At 33.4% G+C, this 20,734-nt stretch overlaps 1 protein-coding gene across 2 annotated transcripts in view; it reads right to left on the bottom strand.

The window, feature by feature from the left end:
• Positions 1-4,816: 4,816 nt before the first annotated feature.
• Positions 4,817-20,734, bottom strand: part of LOC114324466 (interaptin) — a 46,858-nt gene continuing 30,940 nt past the window's right edge. For both annotated transcript variants that reach the window (XM_028272333.2, XM_028272341.2), the window contains one exon: positions 4,817-14,183. In XM_028272333.2, the coding sequence (XP_028128134.1) occupies positions 14,122-14,183 (62 nt within the window). In that variant the 3' untranslated portion in view covers positions 4,817-14,121. The remainder of the gene's footprint in view (positions 14,184-20,734) is intronic.

Raw genomic sequence — 20,734 nt, 5'->3', positions numbered from 1 at the left:
CAAAATCCCCGTTTGAGCTCCCCTATTATCTCGTATTAGAAATATTATGCCCACCTCTGCACTATAAAATGCATACTGTAACCTTGTTTATAGTGGACTTGTTACAACATTGCTTTGTGGGGGAATTCAGTCAACAGCGACAGAAACAGGCGACAGTCTGACAGTCTTAGAAACGAGCAAAGCCGCCTGGACGAGGACCCTTATCCCTAATGTAGTGAGGTGGTATGAATGCAGACACAGGCGCGTCAACTACTATTTCACACCATTTTTGACGGGGCATGGATCTTTTCGGTCATATACATATCGTATACGCTGTGAGCTCGTACGTAGAGGGGATATTTACAAATTCGCGAACGCCAGTAGTGACAAGTTTGTAAACGTTTACCGGAAATTTGACATAAATGTCAAAGTGATTAATTTAAAATTAAAATTAAAAACATTAATTATAAACAATATTAGTTGGTCAAAGCTGTGGTATATATTTTTACCTTAAATATACTTACGTTTTAAATACTGAATTTAATTTTTTTTTATTGTTCCGTAATATCTAATTATAAATAATCTATTATAATCTTAGCGCCATCTACACGATTATTGTCAAAGTATCCGAAGTAAGAAATTGATATTTTATCAATAGAACGTCAAAATGATTAGAAAAATCTTAAAAAAATCGATTACAATGTAATTACTTTTTTGCGTTGTAAATATTAAGCGATAACAATTAAATAATAAATTTAAAAATTACCGGTAAAAGTTGAATTAGTAACTGCTAGGAACGACACCAGCGAAGCTCAGAGCGTATAAGAAAGACCGAGGACGATCTGTGTACCGAGTGTGAAGTGGTGGATGATGCGCACCATGTGATATTCGTATGCCCTGTATATCATGCAGGGTGAACCTCGCTACAGCTGAGGATGGGGTCGCCCCTCTGGGTGAACTCCAAGAATTAATGCACAAAGCCATTAAAAATGAAAAAATATTTGCGTTGATCATTGGATGTGTCACCGAAACGATGAAGCATAAGGAAGAAATAGAGACGAGACTTCAACAAAGATAATCCGTTTGTATTTCTTTTGAAGATGTTGTGTCGCTCTGCGCCGACCGGGGTGGGTATAGCCAATATAGAGCTCCTATACTTCTGCCGAGGCAGAGTCCTTTAACATAAAAAATTTTAATCCTAGTATTAGTAAATGTTAGATGTTTTGTTTTTCATGTACCTATTTATATCTTTTGTTGTGAGTGTATAGATGAGTGGGCCACTCCTACTGGGGGGTGGAGAATGATAGTTGTTCTTACCAACTGTCTAGTAAGTTTGCCAGTTTATGGTGGATGGAATGATGACGTGCTCGCGCCCCCTCACCTATTATCATGCAGATCAGTCGGTTGCCTTACGGGCCCTGGCTGACTGCATGCGTGGGTGGGGTGGCGAGACCAGGTTGCCATGACAGTCACAGAGCGCACGCAGAGAGTGCTAGATGGGGGGTGACGAGCAAAGCTGGTGGGTCAAATCTATGCCCGCTAAGGTCGGTTCCTGGCCCGCTGGTTGGAGAAAGAGGGGGCGAGTTTAGTTGGTAGGCGTAGAGAGTTGAATCCAACACGCCTGGGATACGGACACCTTCCCAGAAGTCTTTAAAAGATTTTCACTCCCCCCCCCCCAAAAAAAAGAAAGTCAACAGCGACAGAATATTTAAAACACAATTAAATTAATGTTTCGAGTTAGACCTCTTGAGAGGCCTCATTAAATATGAGCTGTAAGCCCATATTTATTACTTAAGCTTCAGGTTGAGTTTCTTGTTTCTCTCACGAATCTGCACATAACGGATTTCCTCAGGGACTTGATCTACAACTAGCTCTTGGTTATGAATCTCCCACGCGACTTTGCCTTTGATGGTATTGCGTCTGCTGTCTGAGATAAGATTGTTTCTTATAATTACCCGGTATTGGTCTGCTAAATTAAATAACTGAAATACAAAGGATAGGTCTCACATGCCTTTGATATATTGAACAATATTTTCAAGTCTAATATTCCTGAAAAGGAAGGTTCTTGACCAATGTGTTTTACCGGTTCTTACATATGTTGCGGAAACGCCAACTCTGACGAAAGGAACAATAAATAAAATAAGAGTTACACAACATGCTATGGAAAGATCAATGTTAGGTATTACCATCAGAGATAAAGTACCAAACATAGAAATAAGAACAGGAGTCACGAATGCAGTTGAAAGAATAGCCGTGGCTAAATGGGGTTGGAACGGACATATTGCCAGATTGACGGATGATAAATGGACCAGAAAGATTCTGGAATGGCGACCAAGACAAGAGGCATACCGAAGTAAAGGACGACCACCAACTAGACGGACGGATGATATTGGCTGTGAGTTTCGATGGTAGTGATCTCTCTCGGTTTGAAACTTTTCTGATAAAATTGGTGTATGTGAAATATACAAAACGATAAAAATAGATATTTATCTAGAAAAACACAAATTATGAACTGAAATATTATTGTAACCTGATTACTGAACGAATACACAGAATTAATAGTAAAAGTAATTATGTCTTTCATTTTATTCATTATAATTTTAATATTTAATATATAAATTCTTGCGACTGGATGACTGCTTACGCAATAGGCCATTTAGAAAAAGAAGAAGTTTATGTGAAATTTAGAGGTTATCTCTGTTTTTATTGGCTGTGAGTTTCGTCGGTAGCGCTCTCTCGCGGTTTGAAACTTATACTTTTCTGATAAAATTGTTCAAATTCAATGCACAAAACTGCCACTGACAGCGCTGACGAAAACTGTCAAATACTTTCTACTCATCCGCTCACAGTGAATAAAGCGCTTTACCACAAATTGGATGCAAGAAGCTAAAAACAGAGATAGGTGGACAATTTTGCGGGAGGCCTGCGTTCAGCAGTGGACAAATATAGGCTAATTGATGATTGGTCTGCTACTCATATTTCAGATACTTGACATTTCTGAGTACTCCCTGCAAAATTTGGCATACAGATGTTGTTGATAGCCGGTTGTTTTTTGGCCAAGGTTTGAGTCCGCTTGAGTGAGCGCCGGCTGATGTTCCAGCGCATCATCTTCAGCGAGTGGAGCTCTGGTTGTTGTTTGGCTCGTTTGTAGTTGTTGTTGCCAACCCTGCCACCGACGTATTGACTCGGATGTATTATTATGAACTTCTTATCTTCCCCTCGTATTACAGTTGCTTATAGACCAGGGCGCATCTGTAAAAATATTAGTACATTTAGATGTTGAGAGGTGACTCATATTTTTTTGCAGAAATTGCTTGAAAATAACTCATATAATAATATTTGATTTATCCTCCCACTCAAAAAGGTCCGAAACATTGTTTAAATAATCAAAATGTCAAAAAATGGAGGAAAAATTCGATTTTTTTCTTTGTCTTTTGATTATAACTTTAAAAATATTCATTTTCGAGAAAAGTTGCACCAACATAAAAGTTGCGTAATTAAATTTCCTACAATATAGGATTAACTGAAAATTTTAAAAATTGTCACCCTTGTTGCAAAATAGCAATAATTTCGAAAAAACCATAAAAAACAAGTATTCGCATTTTACGTTTTTGAACAATTTATGCTACACTTAGGACCTTCATGTTTCACCCAGAAAAACTTTATGATATGATAAAACAATACTGTAAATTTCATTAAGATCGGTTTAATAGATTTTGCAATCCAGCTTTCGCAAAAAAATTCTTTTTTTCAAAATATTGCAGCACTGAAAATAAAGCAGACAGCAAGTTGAATGTTTTTTACATAATACAAAAGAATACTATAAATACCTTTCATTTGCAATTTAAAAAATTAAAATTGGTTAACTACCACGGCGTCAGGAATTTTTTTAAATCAACATTAATTTTTGGTGCTACAGGACAACGGATACGTTCGCTCTGATTGGGCATTCCAATAATCCTTGATTTTTAATAAAAATTTTGATTTTTAGTACATTTCGAAATAAATAAATAAATTTGAACACTGCTGTCCTGCGCGTAGCACCAAAAATTAATGTTTATTTAAAAAAATTCCTGACGCCGTGGTAGTTAACCGATTTTAATTTTGCAAATTGCAAATGAAAGGTACAGTATTCTTCTATTTGTAAAAAAAAATGTTAACTAGCTATCTGCTTTATTTTCAGTCCTGCAACATTTTGAAAAAGTTAATTTTTTTCGCGAAAGCTCGATTTCTAAATTTATTTTGCAAAATCTATTAAAACGATCTTAACTAAATTTGCAGTATTGTTTTCCTATATCATATAGTTTTTCTGGGTGAAATATGAAGGTCCTAAGTGTAGCAAAAATGGTTGAAAAACGTAAAATGCGAATACTGTTTTTTTTACGTTTTTTTTTGCAATTATTGCTATTTTGCAACAAGGATAATAATTTCAAAAATTTTTAACCAATCTTATACTGTAGGAAATTTAATTACACAACTTTTATTTTAGTGCAACTTTTCTCGGAAGTGAATACGATTAAAATCAAAAAACGAAGAAAAAGTCGAAGTTTTCCTTAATTTTTTGACATTTTGATTATTTAAACAATGTTCCGAACCTTTTTGAGTGGGAGGATAACTCAATTACTATTATATGGGTTAATTCCAAGCAATTTCTGCAAAAAAATTAGAGTCACCTCCCAACGTCCATCTCAAAACAGATCTGCTCTGGACTATTATTAAAACACGCTTGATCAATTTTGCGTTTTATGTGACCTTGAGAATTTCCCTAAGCCATTTTCATCGACGAATCTTGTTGACAAATGTGGGGCTGCTATTTTATTATTACAATAAAACAATATTTTATCGTAATTTATATTACACAATATAATACACATAACCGTAAAAAATAAAACAATATAAAATTTATTGTTAAAATTTAGTATACGAAACGAGGATGAAATTATTTTACAAAAAATGCAACCTTCAGACGTCAACAATTGTTTTACTATAAACCAGCGGTCCTCAATCTGTGGTCTCTAGTACATGTACCACTGGTGGTACATATTATTATTTGCGGTGGTACGAAAAACGCAAAAACACAGTCAGAATCAGCACCACCATTACATATAGTTAATTAGATTACCTAACTGAATCGGTATTTCAGTTAAGTGGTACCAAAAAAAGTATTTTGTGGTACATGACTCAAAAAGGTTGAGAATCACTGCTACAAACTATAAATATTCAAAATGTTTAACGATATTTCAACATCCATCGGTACCGATAAAAATGTTTGTTCGATTATATTTATCAATAATACTGGAAATTTCTCGTATTTTTCTGTATGTACCTTGTTCGATAAATAATAGATATTAGAGATGTTTCAATGGTGCCAGCTCGATGATGTAGTATTAAAATGCTACAAATGCTGCAAGTAGAGACGGGAAATCAGAACTGGCCCGAGTCAAACAACGGAACGACGTCGTAGTTACTAAATGAAAGCTAGGTGTCAATCATGAATTTTCAGGTAGTTTGTGAATTATGAACTTACTGATAATTATACCGCTAAAATTATAGGTTTGCATATTGTTATGATTATGATCCCTGTTGACCCTCCTGATCAGTGACCCGACAAAGTGATCCGGTTATTTTAAGTGAGTCGGAACCGGTGACCCGAACTTCCCATCTCTAGTTGCAACACACATAATATGTCTTTGAACGACCGCAGTATGTTTCTCTACACAATCACAGTAATTACCTGTGAAATAACAACTAGCTTTAGTAAATTCAGAGAAATTTTTCAGCGCTGCCTCTTGGACTATAACGTGTGTTTTTAAATATTATATATTTAAAAACACACGTTATATAATTTTTCAGCGCTGCCTCTTGGACTATAACGTGTGTTTTTAAATATTATATATGTATTTATTAAAAACACACGTTATAGTCCAAGAGGCAGCGCTGAAAAATTTCTCTGAATTTACCAAAGCTAGTTATTTCACAGTTAATTACTGTGATTGTGTAGAGAAACATACTGCGGTCAGTCAAGCGAAACGTAGAACAGGTGGTACTGTTGAATGGGTTAAAACCAAAGTGGTGTAAGTCATATTTTTGAAATGATGTAAGCCTTGATTTATAATATTGATATACAGACCCCTTCAAAGAAAAGTGGTGGAAGTCTTTACTGTATTACTTTAAATACTTACACCAATTTTCCTGATGAAAAGAGGTCTATTTATCAAGGTTATACAGCAAGACTTACATCATTTCACAAATATGACTTACAACACTTTGGCTTTAACACCCTTATATTTTGTAGCAACCTATATTTATGACCACTCATTAAATGTTTGAAATCTAGCTTTTTCTTCTTAATGCTTTTCATAATCTCTATGTAGTCTTGCTATGATGTGCTAGTATTGAGGAGTTTCGAATCTTCTCCACCCAAAAAACTTTTAAAATTCTTCTATAGCACCACATTTCGAATGCCTCAATGCGATTTAGATCAATTTTATTCACAGTCCAAGACTCGACACCATAAAGTAAGACCGAGAACACGTAGCAGCGAAGTATACGGATCCTCAATGCCAATTTAGGTTTCTAACATCTTGGACATCCTCTCACATAATCTTGGACATCCTGAACATCTTGGACATTCAAGGTAAACAATTTGATCGACTTGCTCAAGATTGGTACAGTATATAGACGGTTTTATATTCTGTTGTTTGCTTTTTATGAGTATTTTGGTTTTTCATATGTTTAGATCCAGACCTGCTTCCTCACAGCTCTCAGATAGCAGACGCCATATAAAGTTATAGCAGATATTAAATGTAGGCAGTGGGTTGAAGCATAAAATGAAAAAAATCGATTGCTGTGCAGTGCTAAAATTCTTTTACCCAGAGGCCAAAACCATTTCGGGCTTGTAAATATTTTTGGCATGGCATTTTCCATCAAGGATCCATCTAGATTTGGCTCCCTCGAACCTCCAGCAATTCTCAAAACTTTCCTTCCTCGTGTTTTTGTCCAATTAACACGTTTGATAACTTCCACAGGAACACTAAACCCCGCTAAATGAAATGTATTTAAAGGAGAAATTATATAAACTGTCGATTTCACCATCAGGCCAAGAACTTTTCAGACCACCAACAAGTACTACGTCACCTGACATATAAATAGACGAAAAAACTCTTAAGCAACCATACTTTATACATATAACAGATTAAAATTTATCACCTCAACATCTATTGCTTAGCTACTAGATACACACTGTTTCGTTTGACGAATATTACAAATATACAAAACAATATGGCGAATGGCGACACATAAAAAAATCTATAATACACTGCGAATCATCGAAAACTAGCTATACAGCGCTTCGTTACACGTTAAGAAGAGAACGTTGCTTAGATAGCCAATGTATTTCTTATCGACGATAGAAGCGCGCCGATGCCACGCCGTACTGATTAGACTGAATCGTATATGGGCAGTCGAATAGCCACCCGTACCCGAGAGGTTTGGCAACACTGATCTCCATAAGCGCAATGTTCCATTCTTAACGTGAAACAAAGTATAGCTAAAAAAATTAGAAAAGAAATGTCCTATCTGAAGAATTTATAATTCTTGAAGTACAGTAAAGCGCGACAAGCTGATGGAGATATTAACCAATATTGGAATAAACATATGTGATTTAAGAATTATTAGCAATCTGCACTGGAATCAAACATCGTCTATCCGGACAGGCACAGGAGAATTCGACGATATCAAAATCAAACGTGGGGTCCGTCAGGGATGTATACTATCACCTTCTTCTTCTTAACGTGCCCTATCAAGTCCCCTTGACGTTGGCGATTAACATGGCGAAACTGTCTCTGTCTAGAGCCATTCTAAATAGGTGTTCTGCTTTCTTTATTCCTGTCCACTCTCGGATATTCTTCAACCAAGAGGCCCGCTTTCTACCAATTCCTCTGCGTCCTTCGATTTTACCCATCATAATAAGTTGAAGAATATTATACCGGTCTCCCCTTACTACGTGTCCAAAATAGGCCATCTTTCTATATTTATGTTATAAAGCAGCTCGCGGGCAGCATTTGCTCTCTTAAAGACTGCCACATTTGTCATCATAGCCGTCCATGGTATTTTCAGTGTACGTCTGTGCAGCCACATTTCAAAGGCCTCCAAACGATTAATGGTGGATATTTTTAATGTCCATGCTTCGACACCATACAAGAGGACTGACCAAATGTAACATTTAATCATGCGCTTTCGAAGTTGCAAGTTATCAGTACAGAAGAATGACCTCATTTTTAAAAATGTCGTGCGGGCTATCTCGATTCTACATTTTATCTCTTTATCTGGATCTAGTTGTTCAGTAATATGGCAACCAAGATATTTAAAAAACTGGGTACTCTTTGAATTATATGACCATCAACATATAACCGTGAATCTTGATGGGCCAAACGGCTAAATACCATGTATTTTGTTTTTGAACAGTTTATGTTCAGGCCAAACTCTCTTCCCACTGTGTCAATGCCATTTAAAAGGTGTTGTAATCCATTCATATCATCACTTAAAATAACTATCGTCTGCATATCTGATTGTATTTATCAGAATTCCATTAACTTTCACATCCCATTCCAAATTATGCAGCGCTTTCTTAAATATTCTATCTGAATGTAAATTGAATAACAGTGGGGACAGTATACAACCCTGTCTAACACCTCTTTGTATTTTGAATATTTCTGTTGATTTTCCATTTATGCAAGCTGTCGCTGTTTGACGCCAGTATAATTTTTCTATGATTCGTACATCTTGACTATCAACTCATTTATCCTTTAATATTTTAATTAATTTGCGATGTTGTACTCGATCAAAGGCCTTCTCATAGTCAATAAATACAGCAAAGACTATCACCACTGCTGTTTAACATATATACCCTGAGGAAATCTTTTAAGAAGCAGTGAATGATGTTGAAGCCGGAATTCGAATTAACGGAGAATGTATCAATAACATAAAATACGCAGACGACACGGTGGTATTCGCTGACAGTTCTGAAGCTCTCCAACAGTTAATGAATAGAATCACAGAAGTAAGTCAGATACGGACTTTCATTAAACACTAAGGGCCGGTTGTTCGAACGCTAATCAACAATGATCACTATCAAATATTTAATTACTGTCACAACTGTCAATGTCAACTTTAGTTGGGTTGCTGAAAACATAATTATTGATTACAATTATGAAATTAGTTAATCAATTATGTTAATAATTGCTATTTTAATTGATTAACTAATCTCATAATTATAATCAATTATGTTTTCAGCAACCCAACCAAAGTTGACATTGACAGTTGTGACAGTAATTAAATATTTGATAGTGATCATTGTTGATTAGCGTTCGTTGATAACCGGCCCTAAGAATACAAAATGTATGATGATCTCCAATGACGAACAACAATTTGGACGAATCAGTGTGAACGATCTACAAATAGAAGGAGTAAAAACATACACCTACCTTGGTACGAGCATCAATGAAAATTGGGACCATTCCCTAAAAATCAAATGTAGAATAGAGAAAGCACCATATGCATTTCAAAAAATGTCTAAACTACTCAAATGTCATGATTTATCATTACAAAAATCAGCTACTACGATGTTATATCTTTCCTATACTGTTGTACGGAGTTGAGTCATGGACTCTCAAAGACGCCACCTGCAAGAAAATTGAGGCTTTTGAAATGTGGCTTATCGTCGAATCCTGAAGTTATCTCATACCGACCACGTTACTAATGAGGGTGTTTTGCTGAGAATGCAAAAAGAAAAAGAGCGGTTAACCACAATAAAAACAGTCAAAATCGAATACCTCGGTCACGTCATGAGGAACAGTGAAAGATATGGACTACTCCAACTAATCTTGCAGGGAAAAGTAGAAGGAAAGCGAGGACCAGGAAGGCGATGGATTTCGTGGCTGAAAAATCTACGTACGTGGCTCAACACAACAACCACAAATGTTTTCAGGGCAGCAGTGTGCAAAGTACAGATTGCCATGATGGTCGCCAACATTCGAAACGGATAGGAACTACAAGAAGAAGAAGGGAAGGCGTGTCAGCGGGCATATTATAATAAAGCTCTCAGTAGAAACTATTCTGCTAGTCTTCTGGTCATAGACGTATATATTAATATAGACCGAACAGTCTGTAGAACTAAGTGATGACACCATCATTTTTTCGTTGTTCATTTCGTCATATTAGAGGTAAAACTCACTAAGTGCACTTTTTTGAGATTTTGACATTTTCATCAATATGAACTTAATACGGTACTGCCCCGCCCTGGAGAAGTTACCTGGGGCTCTAACCCTTCTAATTTCTGAGATAATTTATGGTATAATTCACTAAGTGCATTATTGTGAATTTCGGTTTCAGAGTAAAACTCATTAAAACTTATTATTGCAATTAATGAATTTTTCTTTACAATCTGGAATGCTTTATTGTGAATTTCGGTTTCCGGGTAAAATTCATTAAAACTTATTATTGTACTTTGTGAATCTTTCCTTGCAATCTGGAGTGCCGAATCGGTACTTAGTGATCTTTCAAACAATACGTTAGTAAACATAACTGTGTATTATTTTTATTTGTGTGCATTATCTAATTCGGCGATTGATTAAAGAAATTAGTTTAAATTAAAGAATTAAGTTAAAGAGTAACATAATCTATTTTCGATTTTTGCGATTAAGCAAGCGAATTGTGTGTTATAATATTGTATTGTTGAAACTGTAGGTATGTTATATTTGTATGCATTATCTATTCGGCGATTTATATGAGTTTAAATTTCTTTGTATTTAACAGGATAGCCTACATAAAGGATAACATAATCTATTTTGCGATTAAGCAGACGACTTTTGTGGCTGTCTTAAATGCCGAAAAATGGATGTTGATATTTCAACAATAATATTGCTTCTGTTTCTATCGCATGTGATTTTGTATAGAGGCAACTGTTTTGTATGTTATTTAGTTGTTTATTAAAATTTTATTCATTACCTGTTTCTTTCATTTTGAATCCCAAAGTCATATGGAGACAAATTCATTAACTTCTCAATATCCAATAATTGTGTTCATGGAAAAACTCATCAAGTACAAAAATTGATCTAATATTGATTATATTATAGTTCCTGTGATGAAACATGGCTTAAAATATCTGTTTTTATTTATTCTTTAAAGTTTAATATTTAAGTTTTTAATATTTAAGTCAAGCGAATTTAAAAAACAATTTGTACCTTTAAATCGATTTTTCTCCACTTTCTGAAAAGTGTACTTAGTGAGTTTTACCTCTAATAGGATGATTTCACCTCACTCATACAAATTCGTTATGGAAATCGCCAGAAAACCGTCCATACAATAAAATCGACCTCATCGCAATAAGTAAGCAGTGCTTTAAGTAACCAGTTTACTTAAAGCACCAACAAGAAGCGTGACTACCTGACTTGATAATGGCAAGTATGACCTTGCCGAAACGTGAAACTGGGTTCAAACCGAAAAACAAAATATGTATATATAAATATACATATAGTTATACGAAGCCCTAGAGCCCTCTTGAGCCCTAAACTCTGATGAACTCATCAAACAAACTTTCTACAATATCATTATTAATTTTGAAACCCTGTAGCTTTTATAACACCGTACATTATAATAAATACAAATCAAATACACAAAAAGGAAAAATATTATTGGTATGGTCAAAAGATCAAAATATTTGATCTGGACGTAAAGATATTTAGTATCTTACGAGGTGTTCTCAGATCGCCAGTGTATTATGGTACAACCTTTTATTCGAAAACAATCGAGACAATAGTAGTCATCTAAGAGTAACTGTTGGTTCAGTTGAGGAAATTTAGTATACAGCTCGACAAATAATTTTTAAAATAAAAAGGAAAGAATTCCTCTCATTGGCTGTATACCATAATAAAAAATTACTAAGGAAGTAAAAATCTTCTCTTGTAGGAAGATGGTATATGATTTATTAAAATTTTCTAAAAAGATCCAAGTTGGACTTTTGTTTAGTCAAAGTTAATTGAATATCGAAAATTAAAAAATCTAAATTTTACAAAATTCGAGCCCTAGAAATTCGATCATCGTATTCTTCATAGAATGCTGCGTATTTTAACAACGACGCCCGATTTGGGCGTCGAAACGTTAATAAAATTATTTTTTTCAATTTAATTGTGGCTTATTTCCCATCTAAATAGTTAATTACTAAATGTTCAAATTGTTGCCCATCATTTTTGATGCAATCATTTACTACACTACTACTACACTACTCGAGAAAACATGATCCAGAGAAAACGAAACGCCATTCAAAGCATTTCGAGAGCAGAATTGAGACTGCTGTTCAATGTACTCTTGAAAGAGTAAATGCTTGCATCGAAAATGATGGGCAACAATTTGAACATTTAGTTAGGCAGTCACTAAAACTAAGTAAGTAGTTGTTTTATTTCTTTGTTATATTTTATAGTGTTGTTTGTCTTATTGTTGTTTTAATTAATAGGGCTTTTCAACGCTTCTCATTTGTTTCGAGCCTCTGTCATGTGTCGTATAATCCGTGTATAACATTAAATATACCACATATGACGGAGGCTCGAAACAAATTAGAAGCATTGAAAAGCCCTTTTATAAACGTTGACATCTGGAAAATGTTTCTTTGTTTTTTCCATAGCACACTACTTTTCGTTATTAACTTCGTTTACCGGTAACAGTAACAGTTATGTTTTTAAATTTACACGTTTCTGAAGATATCTCGATATAGAAAAAAGGTATCGACATGCGGTTTTCGCTATTCTATTGCCAATTTAATCTAATTTTATAATACAGGATTAAAAATGCATACTTGTATTTAATATTTTCCAAAGAAAACTAGATTTCTGATAAAAATTAAATAACACCTCCTAGCTGGCATATTACTTATTAGGCTGGTTCGAAATTATAACTCTTATATTGATGAAAAATATCTGTATTCAACAAGACCAAGTTTGCAAAATTCGATTTAGCAGAACCGGACTTACAGCTATTTTTTTATAACAAGGTTCCCACTCACCCCCACCTCTTATTTGCAAAGGTAGACTTAAACTTGTGAAATCAAATATGCGCAGAATTTTATGAAGAATACGATGATTGGATTTCCAGTGCCCTCTCATTAGGTAAATTTTGTAAAATTTTGATTTTTTAATTTTTGATATTCAATTACGCCCTCTAGCGGTGGATCCACAATTATGAAAATAATTTCCAGGATTTTCCCGAGACAAGTTTTGTTATAAATTTTTTTTCTCAAAGCTGTACTATAAACAGTTTCTGAGATATGGCCGAGAGCCATTCTTATTGGGACACCCGGTACAATCTATAGGAAGTTTACCATTGGGAAGAGTTGCCAGAGACAGGTATGAATGGAGGATTGTTCTGAAAAAGGCTTTGGCTCAACGAGCTGTGATGCCATTGATAATGATAATGTTAACAAGAGGTCTTATGGTGACTAACTCCAAAGATTAACTGGAGCAAATAAAAGAAAAAAAAGCACCCTTAGGTGCCATCGATGCCTTAGGTGCCATGATTGCCATCGATGATTCAATAATAATTCAACAAACAGAACTAGCACAATAAAAAAAGGCTACTTTTGTGATAGAGATACCTGCTCTTGAACACCACCAAACAATCCAGATCTTTCACCATGTGCTTAACGCATATCTGTAGCTGTAAAAGATATTCTATGTGGACCACCTTTGGACTACGACGATCAAGTGGAGCAATGAACAAATCTCGGAACCACAAAATATATTCAAGAGAGGAATGTATAAAGTAAAATAAATAGAAAAGTATAAGGAACAAAAATACCACAAAAAAAAACGAATGCAACCAAAACCATTGACCAGGTAGCTGAAATGATCTTCAAATCAGAAAAATTAAATTTTTCCTCATCGGAACCATCAGCTACTACCAGAATAGCCCAGTAAAACTTAATAAAATATCCTAATATATACAAATTGTCCTTTTATATTTTTTATATAAAAAAGTTGGGCAAGATTTATATTCAATAAGTTATTGCACTGCCATAGACAAAATGTGACTGGTATATTACAAGGTAGATTCGAGAAGTGGTATATTCGAAAGAATGAACTAACTAAGTCGTTAGTTCCTAACAGCTGGTTCTTTTTGCCGTGCCAGATGATCATCATATCCGTCACCATCATCTGAAAAGTAAATAGGAGTGCATTACAGTTTAGTTAAGATATAGGGTGTTTCATTAATAATTGGAAATATTTTAACTGTAGATTCCTGGGTTCAAAAATTGCGCTAAAAAAGCAATTCCGCCAGTGACGTAGAATTTGGGAAGGGTGGTCAACCATTCCCTTCCCTGGTTTACGCCTCTGATAATAGCCAGAAACGTTTATTTAACATAATTTAGTAGAGTATAGAGTACCAATCCTTTCTGCGAAGTATGACAAGGATATATCAAATAGTTTTAAAGTACTGGGTACAAATAGTTTTTAAATTTTTAAATAAAACACCCTGTAAGTCGGTAAGGAGCCACATTTTATTTAAGTGATTTGGGTTAAACCTCAATATGTTGAGTCCAGGAATCTACAGTTAAAATATTTTTAATTATTAAAGAAACACCTTGTAGATATCTAAGGTTTATGTCTATTTTGACTGAACTATTAATTACAGTAGTTCCAACAGATCTTTGCACAAACGTAATGATTGATTTGCAAACAAGTTAAGGTGATGGGTACGTATTTTCGGCTGCAATGCTATTCAAATGGGGATTCATTTTTATCGAATCCTGAGAAAACTAATAAGTATTTTTGATTACGTATTTTTTATGGGAAATAAGCCACAATTTTACTAAAAAATGAATTTATTAACGTTTCGAAGCCCAAATCGGGTTTCGTTGTCAAAATACAAAATACTATTAAAATAAAACAAACATGTTGTTGCTAAGTAAAAAAATTCTTCTAATAATTTATTTAATCTGACTCATTTATATTGGCAATTCAGACGTATATTATACATTTTAAAGTAGAAGACTTTAAAATGATATCGCCAATATTTATGAGTTGCTATTTATATGGAATATTTACTATGGAATCTCTAACGCGAGAATTTTACTGTCATCGTTGCATTTGGTTGTCTTTTTAAAGACAGATCACATGCTATGATTTTTTTGCGACGGATATTCTTGAGTTGGGATTGATTTCATGTAATCGAATGAACTATCTTTTAGTAAAGTCGTCCCAGGAACGCAACTCATAAATATTGGCGATATCATTTTAAAGTCTTCTACTTTAAAATGTATAATATACGTCTGAATTGCCAATATAAATGAGTCAGATTAAATAAATTATTAGAAGAATTTTTTTACTTAGCAACAACATGTTTGTTTTATTTTAATAGTATTTTGTATTTTGACAACGAAACCCGATTTGGGCTTCGAAACGTTAATAAATTCATTTTTTAGTAAAATTGTGGCTTATTTCCCACAAAAAATACGTAATTATAAAAATGCCACAAGGAAATAGCTTCAGAACAACATTAAGTATTTTTGAAAAATTTAAACGCAGAATGAAAGATTACGTTATTAGTGAGGGCCGAAAGTCCCTGAGAACTTCTATAATGTTTATTTTAATAAGTTACAGAAGTGAAAAACTAAGAGAAAATTTAGTGTGATTTTTAATTTCAAATATCTCATTCAAAATAAACTTTTTATTTATTCTAAGGGACTTTCGGCCCTCGGTAATAAGTTAGTCTTTCATTCTGCGTTTAAATTTTTTAAAAGTATTTATTAGTTTTTTCAGGATTCGAAAAAAATGGACACCATGGTCGTGGTAATATTTTCCAAATCTATCTTTGTCTTACAACGCACTCAGTCGAATAAATTGAGCAGCTTATTAAATAATTGTCAGCTTATAGTCAGTCAGACAGTGACAATCAGTGACAATTTTAAATATTTGACATGGCATCGGGAATATTTTAAGTTGTTGATTAATAGACCTGGATCCCGCGTAAGAAAGAAAAGTTGATTAATAGCAAGCTGAAAATTTGTTAATAGCTTAACGGTGTCTAGTCGCACAAACTTTGATGCACGGGAACAATGGAACAGGGGAAGTTTTAACTGTGGAGCATGATAAACGTGTCGTCCTGACAAGTTTATGATTGTGAAAAATAGCAAGTTGTTTTTAAGTTTATTCGATAGCCAACGTTATGTAATATATGCGAAAATGTTTGTTCGACAAAAATGTTGGGCATCTTAACGAGTCCGACACGTAGAACATGTCACATCACAGGAATTATGTTGGTGATGAATAGCAGTCTGATTTTTGCATGAGAGTTTAATGAAAGGTTAAAAAAGCAATTGGAACTTCTGTCCGACAAAATTAATGGGAAGTTTTCGTAGTCGGACATTCTAAACAGGTAAGATATAGACAAAAATGCTGGTGATAAATAGCTTTCCGACAAAGACGAAATTTAATTAAGTAAATTATTCCTTACCAAGAATGATTGTTGTCGGAAAAAAATAAGGGGTAGATTTTGTAGTCGGACAATTTAAAAAAATAATTTTTGAAATTTCAATAAGGGGTGATTATTCTATGTCAAAAGTACCTGCAATCAATTACAATCGATATCTTTCGATTTATGTCAACATCATTTAGATACCTCACTGTAATACATTTATAGTAGATCAGGCAAATTATATTATGGATTGAGTGGTCTAGCTATCTTTGTCTGCCACATGCGCGGGATCGCTTGGTTAAAAGAGATAGATATCTATAGATAGACCTATCGACTTTTTGCACTGTATTCCCTGTCTACCCTTATGTCTATGAATACATTTCCATTTAAGAAAAACTGTCACTTTTGACAATAATTCATAATAAATTGCAATCGTAACTTCAAATTTAAACTAATCGATTTATTTTGGCAGCAAATTATTTCTTGCTATGTGACATATTAATTACATTATTATTTCATTTGTAGAAAGTTGAGAAAAATTACGTTATACAATTTTAGTAATAATTTATTTAGGTACCCTTTTTCAATCAAGTAAAGCATTACAGCACGAAGAATGATATTCAATATTACTTTCACAATTATCTGGCAACTGAACCTCATTGAATTGATGACCAAGTATTTTACTAACTTTGTAAAATGTTCGAAAATTACTCAAAAATGTTCCGTTGAATGGTTGCACTTTTGATTTGGCGACTTAAAATTTAAACTGTTGACACTCAAAAATAGACACAAAAACACTCCATAGTTAATATAAATTTTAATTTCCAACACACGTGGCAAACAGAAACTCAGAGACCATGTACAGCTGGTTCCAAAAAAAAACTGATACGACTCTTAAAGCGTATTTTGTAGAAAATTGAGCAGTGTACTTTCTTCTTCTTCTTCTTTTTGTTTTTGGTCTCGCTGCAAGGCAATTAACAGCACGATTTATAGGCGATCTTGATGTAGTCTGGCTCTAAGCCATGTCAAAATCGCTGACTATGTTCTTGTAAAAAGCTTTTGATGAGGTGTGATATAATGAATATGAGTTTAATTATATTTAATTTATTATATTTTGAAGGATAAATACTTATTATTTACATACTGTCACTGTCACTGCCAAATCTTAAAATTTGTCAGATAACTCCAACCTCAAAGAAATGGCTGTTTGTTTGTTTATTTTATTATTTGTCTGTCATAATAAATATAATATAATGTCAGACCAATCATACACTGCTCAAAATGATCAAATCTTACTAAGAGTCGTATCAGTTTTTTTAGGAACCAGCTGTACTTTCAAATACTACTTTGTATAGCACAAAGTGTCACACTGACAAATGCAGCCTTCTAATACATACTTCTAAGCATAATGTGTCATATTTACGTCTATTCTTATAAGCACCGAAGTTTTAAACTCTTCACATTTTTCAATGTCGTTTACAGGGTTAAGATTTGAGTATCGAAAAAAATGTATGCAACGTTTTTTGTAGGAAATTTTCCGTACTTTCTGATGCACCTAATTAGAAAACCCTAAGAGATTGCTTTCACATGTTCTTTGACATTTTTTATTGTCATTTTGAGAATATCTAGAACAAACTCCACCCAAAAAAATAATTGTTTTGCAATATATACATGCATTGATACTTACCTCACTGTTTTTGGAGTGTGCATGTATAATGTATATATATGCACATGCAAATATGTGAATATGAATAATATACAACTAAAATAGCTTTATCAATATGTGACTAAGTCATTCTAAAAAAATGTTTTTTTATTTATTTCCTTCGATTTGCCCAAACTTTTTGTCCGACATATAACTTTTTGCGTTACAAAATATAATTTGTACATAAACAAATCAAACTTAGCTTGCTATTTATCACCAACATTTTTGTCTATATCTTACATGTTTAGAATGTCCGACTAGGAAAATTTCCCATTCATTTTGTCCGACAGAACTTCCAATTGCTTTTTTAACCGTTCATTAAACTCTCATGAAAAAATCAGACTGCTATTCATCACCAACATAGTTCCTGTGATGTGACATGTTCTACGTGTCGGACTCGTTAAAATGCACAACCTTTTTGTCGGATAAACATTTTTTCATTTATTATATAACGTTGGCTATTGAATAAACTTAAAAACAACTAGCTATTTTTCACCATCATAAACTTGTCAGGACGACACGTTTATCATGCTCTACCGTTAAAACTTCCCCTGTTTCAGTGTTCCCGTGCATCAATGTTTGTCCGACTAGACACCGTTAAGCTATTAACAAATTTTCAGCTTGCTATTAATCAACTTTTTTTTCTTACGCGGGATCCAGGTCTATAAATAATATTGATATATAGCGTATTTGATAAATAATTTATTTAAGACGTGAACTTAATAAAAAGTTTTTTTTTTCTCTGATTCTGGCTTTGGTTTAGAACTAGAACCTTTAGCCACGTAATTGTATAACTTATCACTAAGTCAGGGGAGTAATGTGTAGTGTGTGTGTTGAGTAAGTGTCTTGTTACTTTGCAAAGTCGACGTCATTGTCTTTGCAAAGAGACGCTAATTGTTTCCGAACGTCTGCGAAAACAATAAAAAGTTATTTATTGTGTATTATTTGTGGAAGATTCAAGCAGAGAATACATCAGGATAATATATCCTGTGATCCAAGTATTTTGTTGTTAAAGATGTTCAAAACTGTAAGCGTTCCATAGTAATAATATATTATTAAAAGAACACTTTTCCCCTTTTCTCGATTGAGTATTAGTTTTTGTTGTACATATAAATTATTACAATCACTGAATACGTAGTTAGTGAAAAAATTATCTCATTTATTAACTGAATTAATAATTGGCAATTATACAAATAACAGTTATCCAAGAACATTCAAAAGCCATCTCTTTAACTTAATGATGACATTTTCAAGTAGAATGACATTATATTAGTAATGTTTACATATCCATACCAGTGTGAATTTTACTACACGTAATTTGCCGTGTAAAGACAGAAAAAGTAGGGATAGCCGTAAAATATTTGCGAATTATGTACCCATGGCCTTAAATCAAAACATTGAGTTACGTCGGCATGTACTGTCATTGTAATTATAGGAAGTGTTTGATCTTTTTTCACTATTGAGCAGATTCATGGACCCAACATTAAACAGCTTGAAAATCATACCGACTATTACTAATATAAAGGTAAATATAGAACGGTAATAAATAACTTAAAAAAAAACAAAACGTTAAACAGTAATCTCGAAAATAAACAAATCATTTTTCGTTCGACAGAACTATTATAGCCAGACTCATGTAGTATTACAGTTTGTAGGTAAAAAATATTACTTGTCTCAGCTTAAAAATAAATAATTACCGGAAGTAATCAAATAATAGCAACAGTTAGTCGTTCTAACAATAATTATGTTTTATATAATTATTATAATTAAAATAATAATTACAATGAAATTCACAAGGAAAAGAAAATGTTTTTCCTGTAGTTGGCTGTATACCATCAATCACAAAATTCGAAAGAAATCCTTTGTAAAAGGTATAAATTTTTTTTTATTAAAATCTCTTAAAAGGGCTTCATCACAACAAAACATTTTCGATTTTTATAAAAAATCATCATCAGTGTTCTATCTAAAAATAGGTATAACCGATTTAATGAATATAAAGTTAGTATTTAAATTTTGACAAAGGTTAGAGCAAGTTGGTTATACTTACAAACTGGATGCTAGCTGAGCCACAAAAGAAAAATATCCGGGTTATATGTAAAGGGTTTTTACCCGGATATTTTTCGTTTGTGGCTCAGCTAGCATCCAGTTTGTAAGTATAACCAACTTGCTCTAACCTTTGTCAAAATTTAAATACTAACTTTATATTCATTAAATCGGTTATACTTATTTTTAGATCGAACACTGATGATGATTTTTTATAAAAATCGAAAACGTTTTGTTGTGATGTAGCCCATTTAAGGGATTTTAATAAAAAAATTGTATACCTTTTACAAAGGATTTCTTTCCAATTACAATGAAATTTACAAAAACTAAAAGTTTAAATAATATGAAAAACCGTTTTTAAACGCAACAAATGAGCCAATGTGACTGAAAATGATAAACGGTAAAACTCTTAGTAAATAATGTATCAAAGACATGCCGTATCGCTTATCCTTGTTTAACTTATTGTGATTTCTATAAACAAACGGCTTAATTTTGCGATGCTAGTTTCTGTGAGGTAAAAAAGTGACCTAGTATAAAAAGTAA

Source organism: Diabrotica virgifera, chromosome 3 (assembly GCF_917563875.1).
Source record: "Diabrotica virgifera virgifera chromosome 3, PGI_DIABVI_V3a".
NCBI classification, from domain to species: Eukaryota; Metazoa; Arthropoda; class Insecta; order Coleoptera; family Chrysomelidae; genus Diabrotica; species Diabrotica virgifera.
The sequence above is the reverse complement of the archived record's forward strand: the minus strand, read 5'-3'. Positions and strand labels throughout refer to the sequence as shown.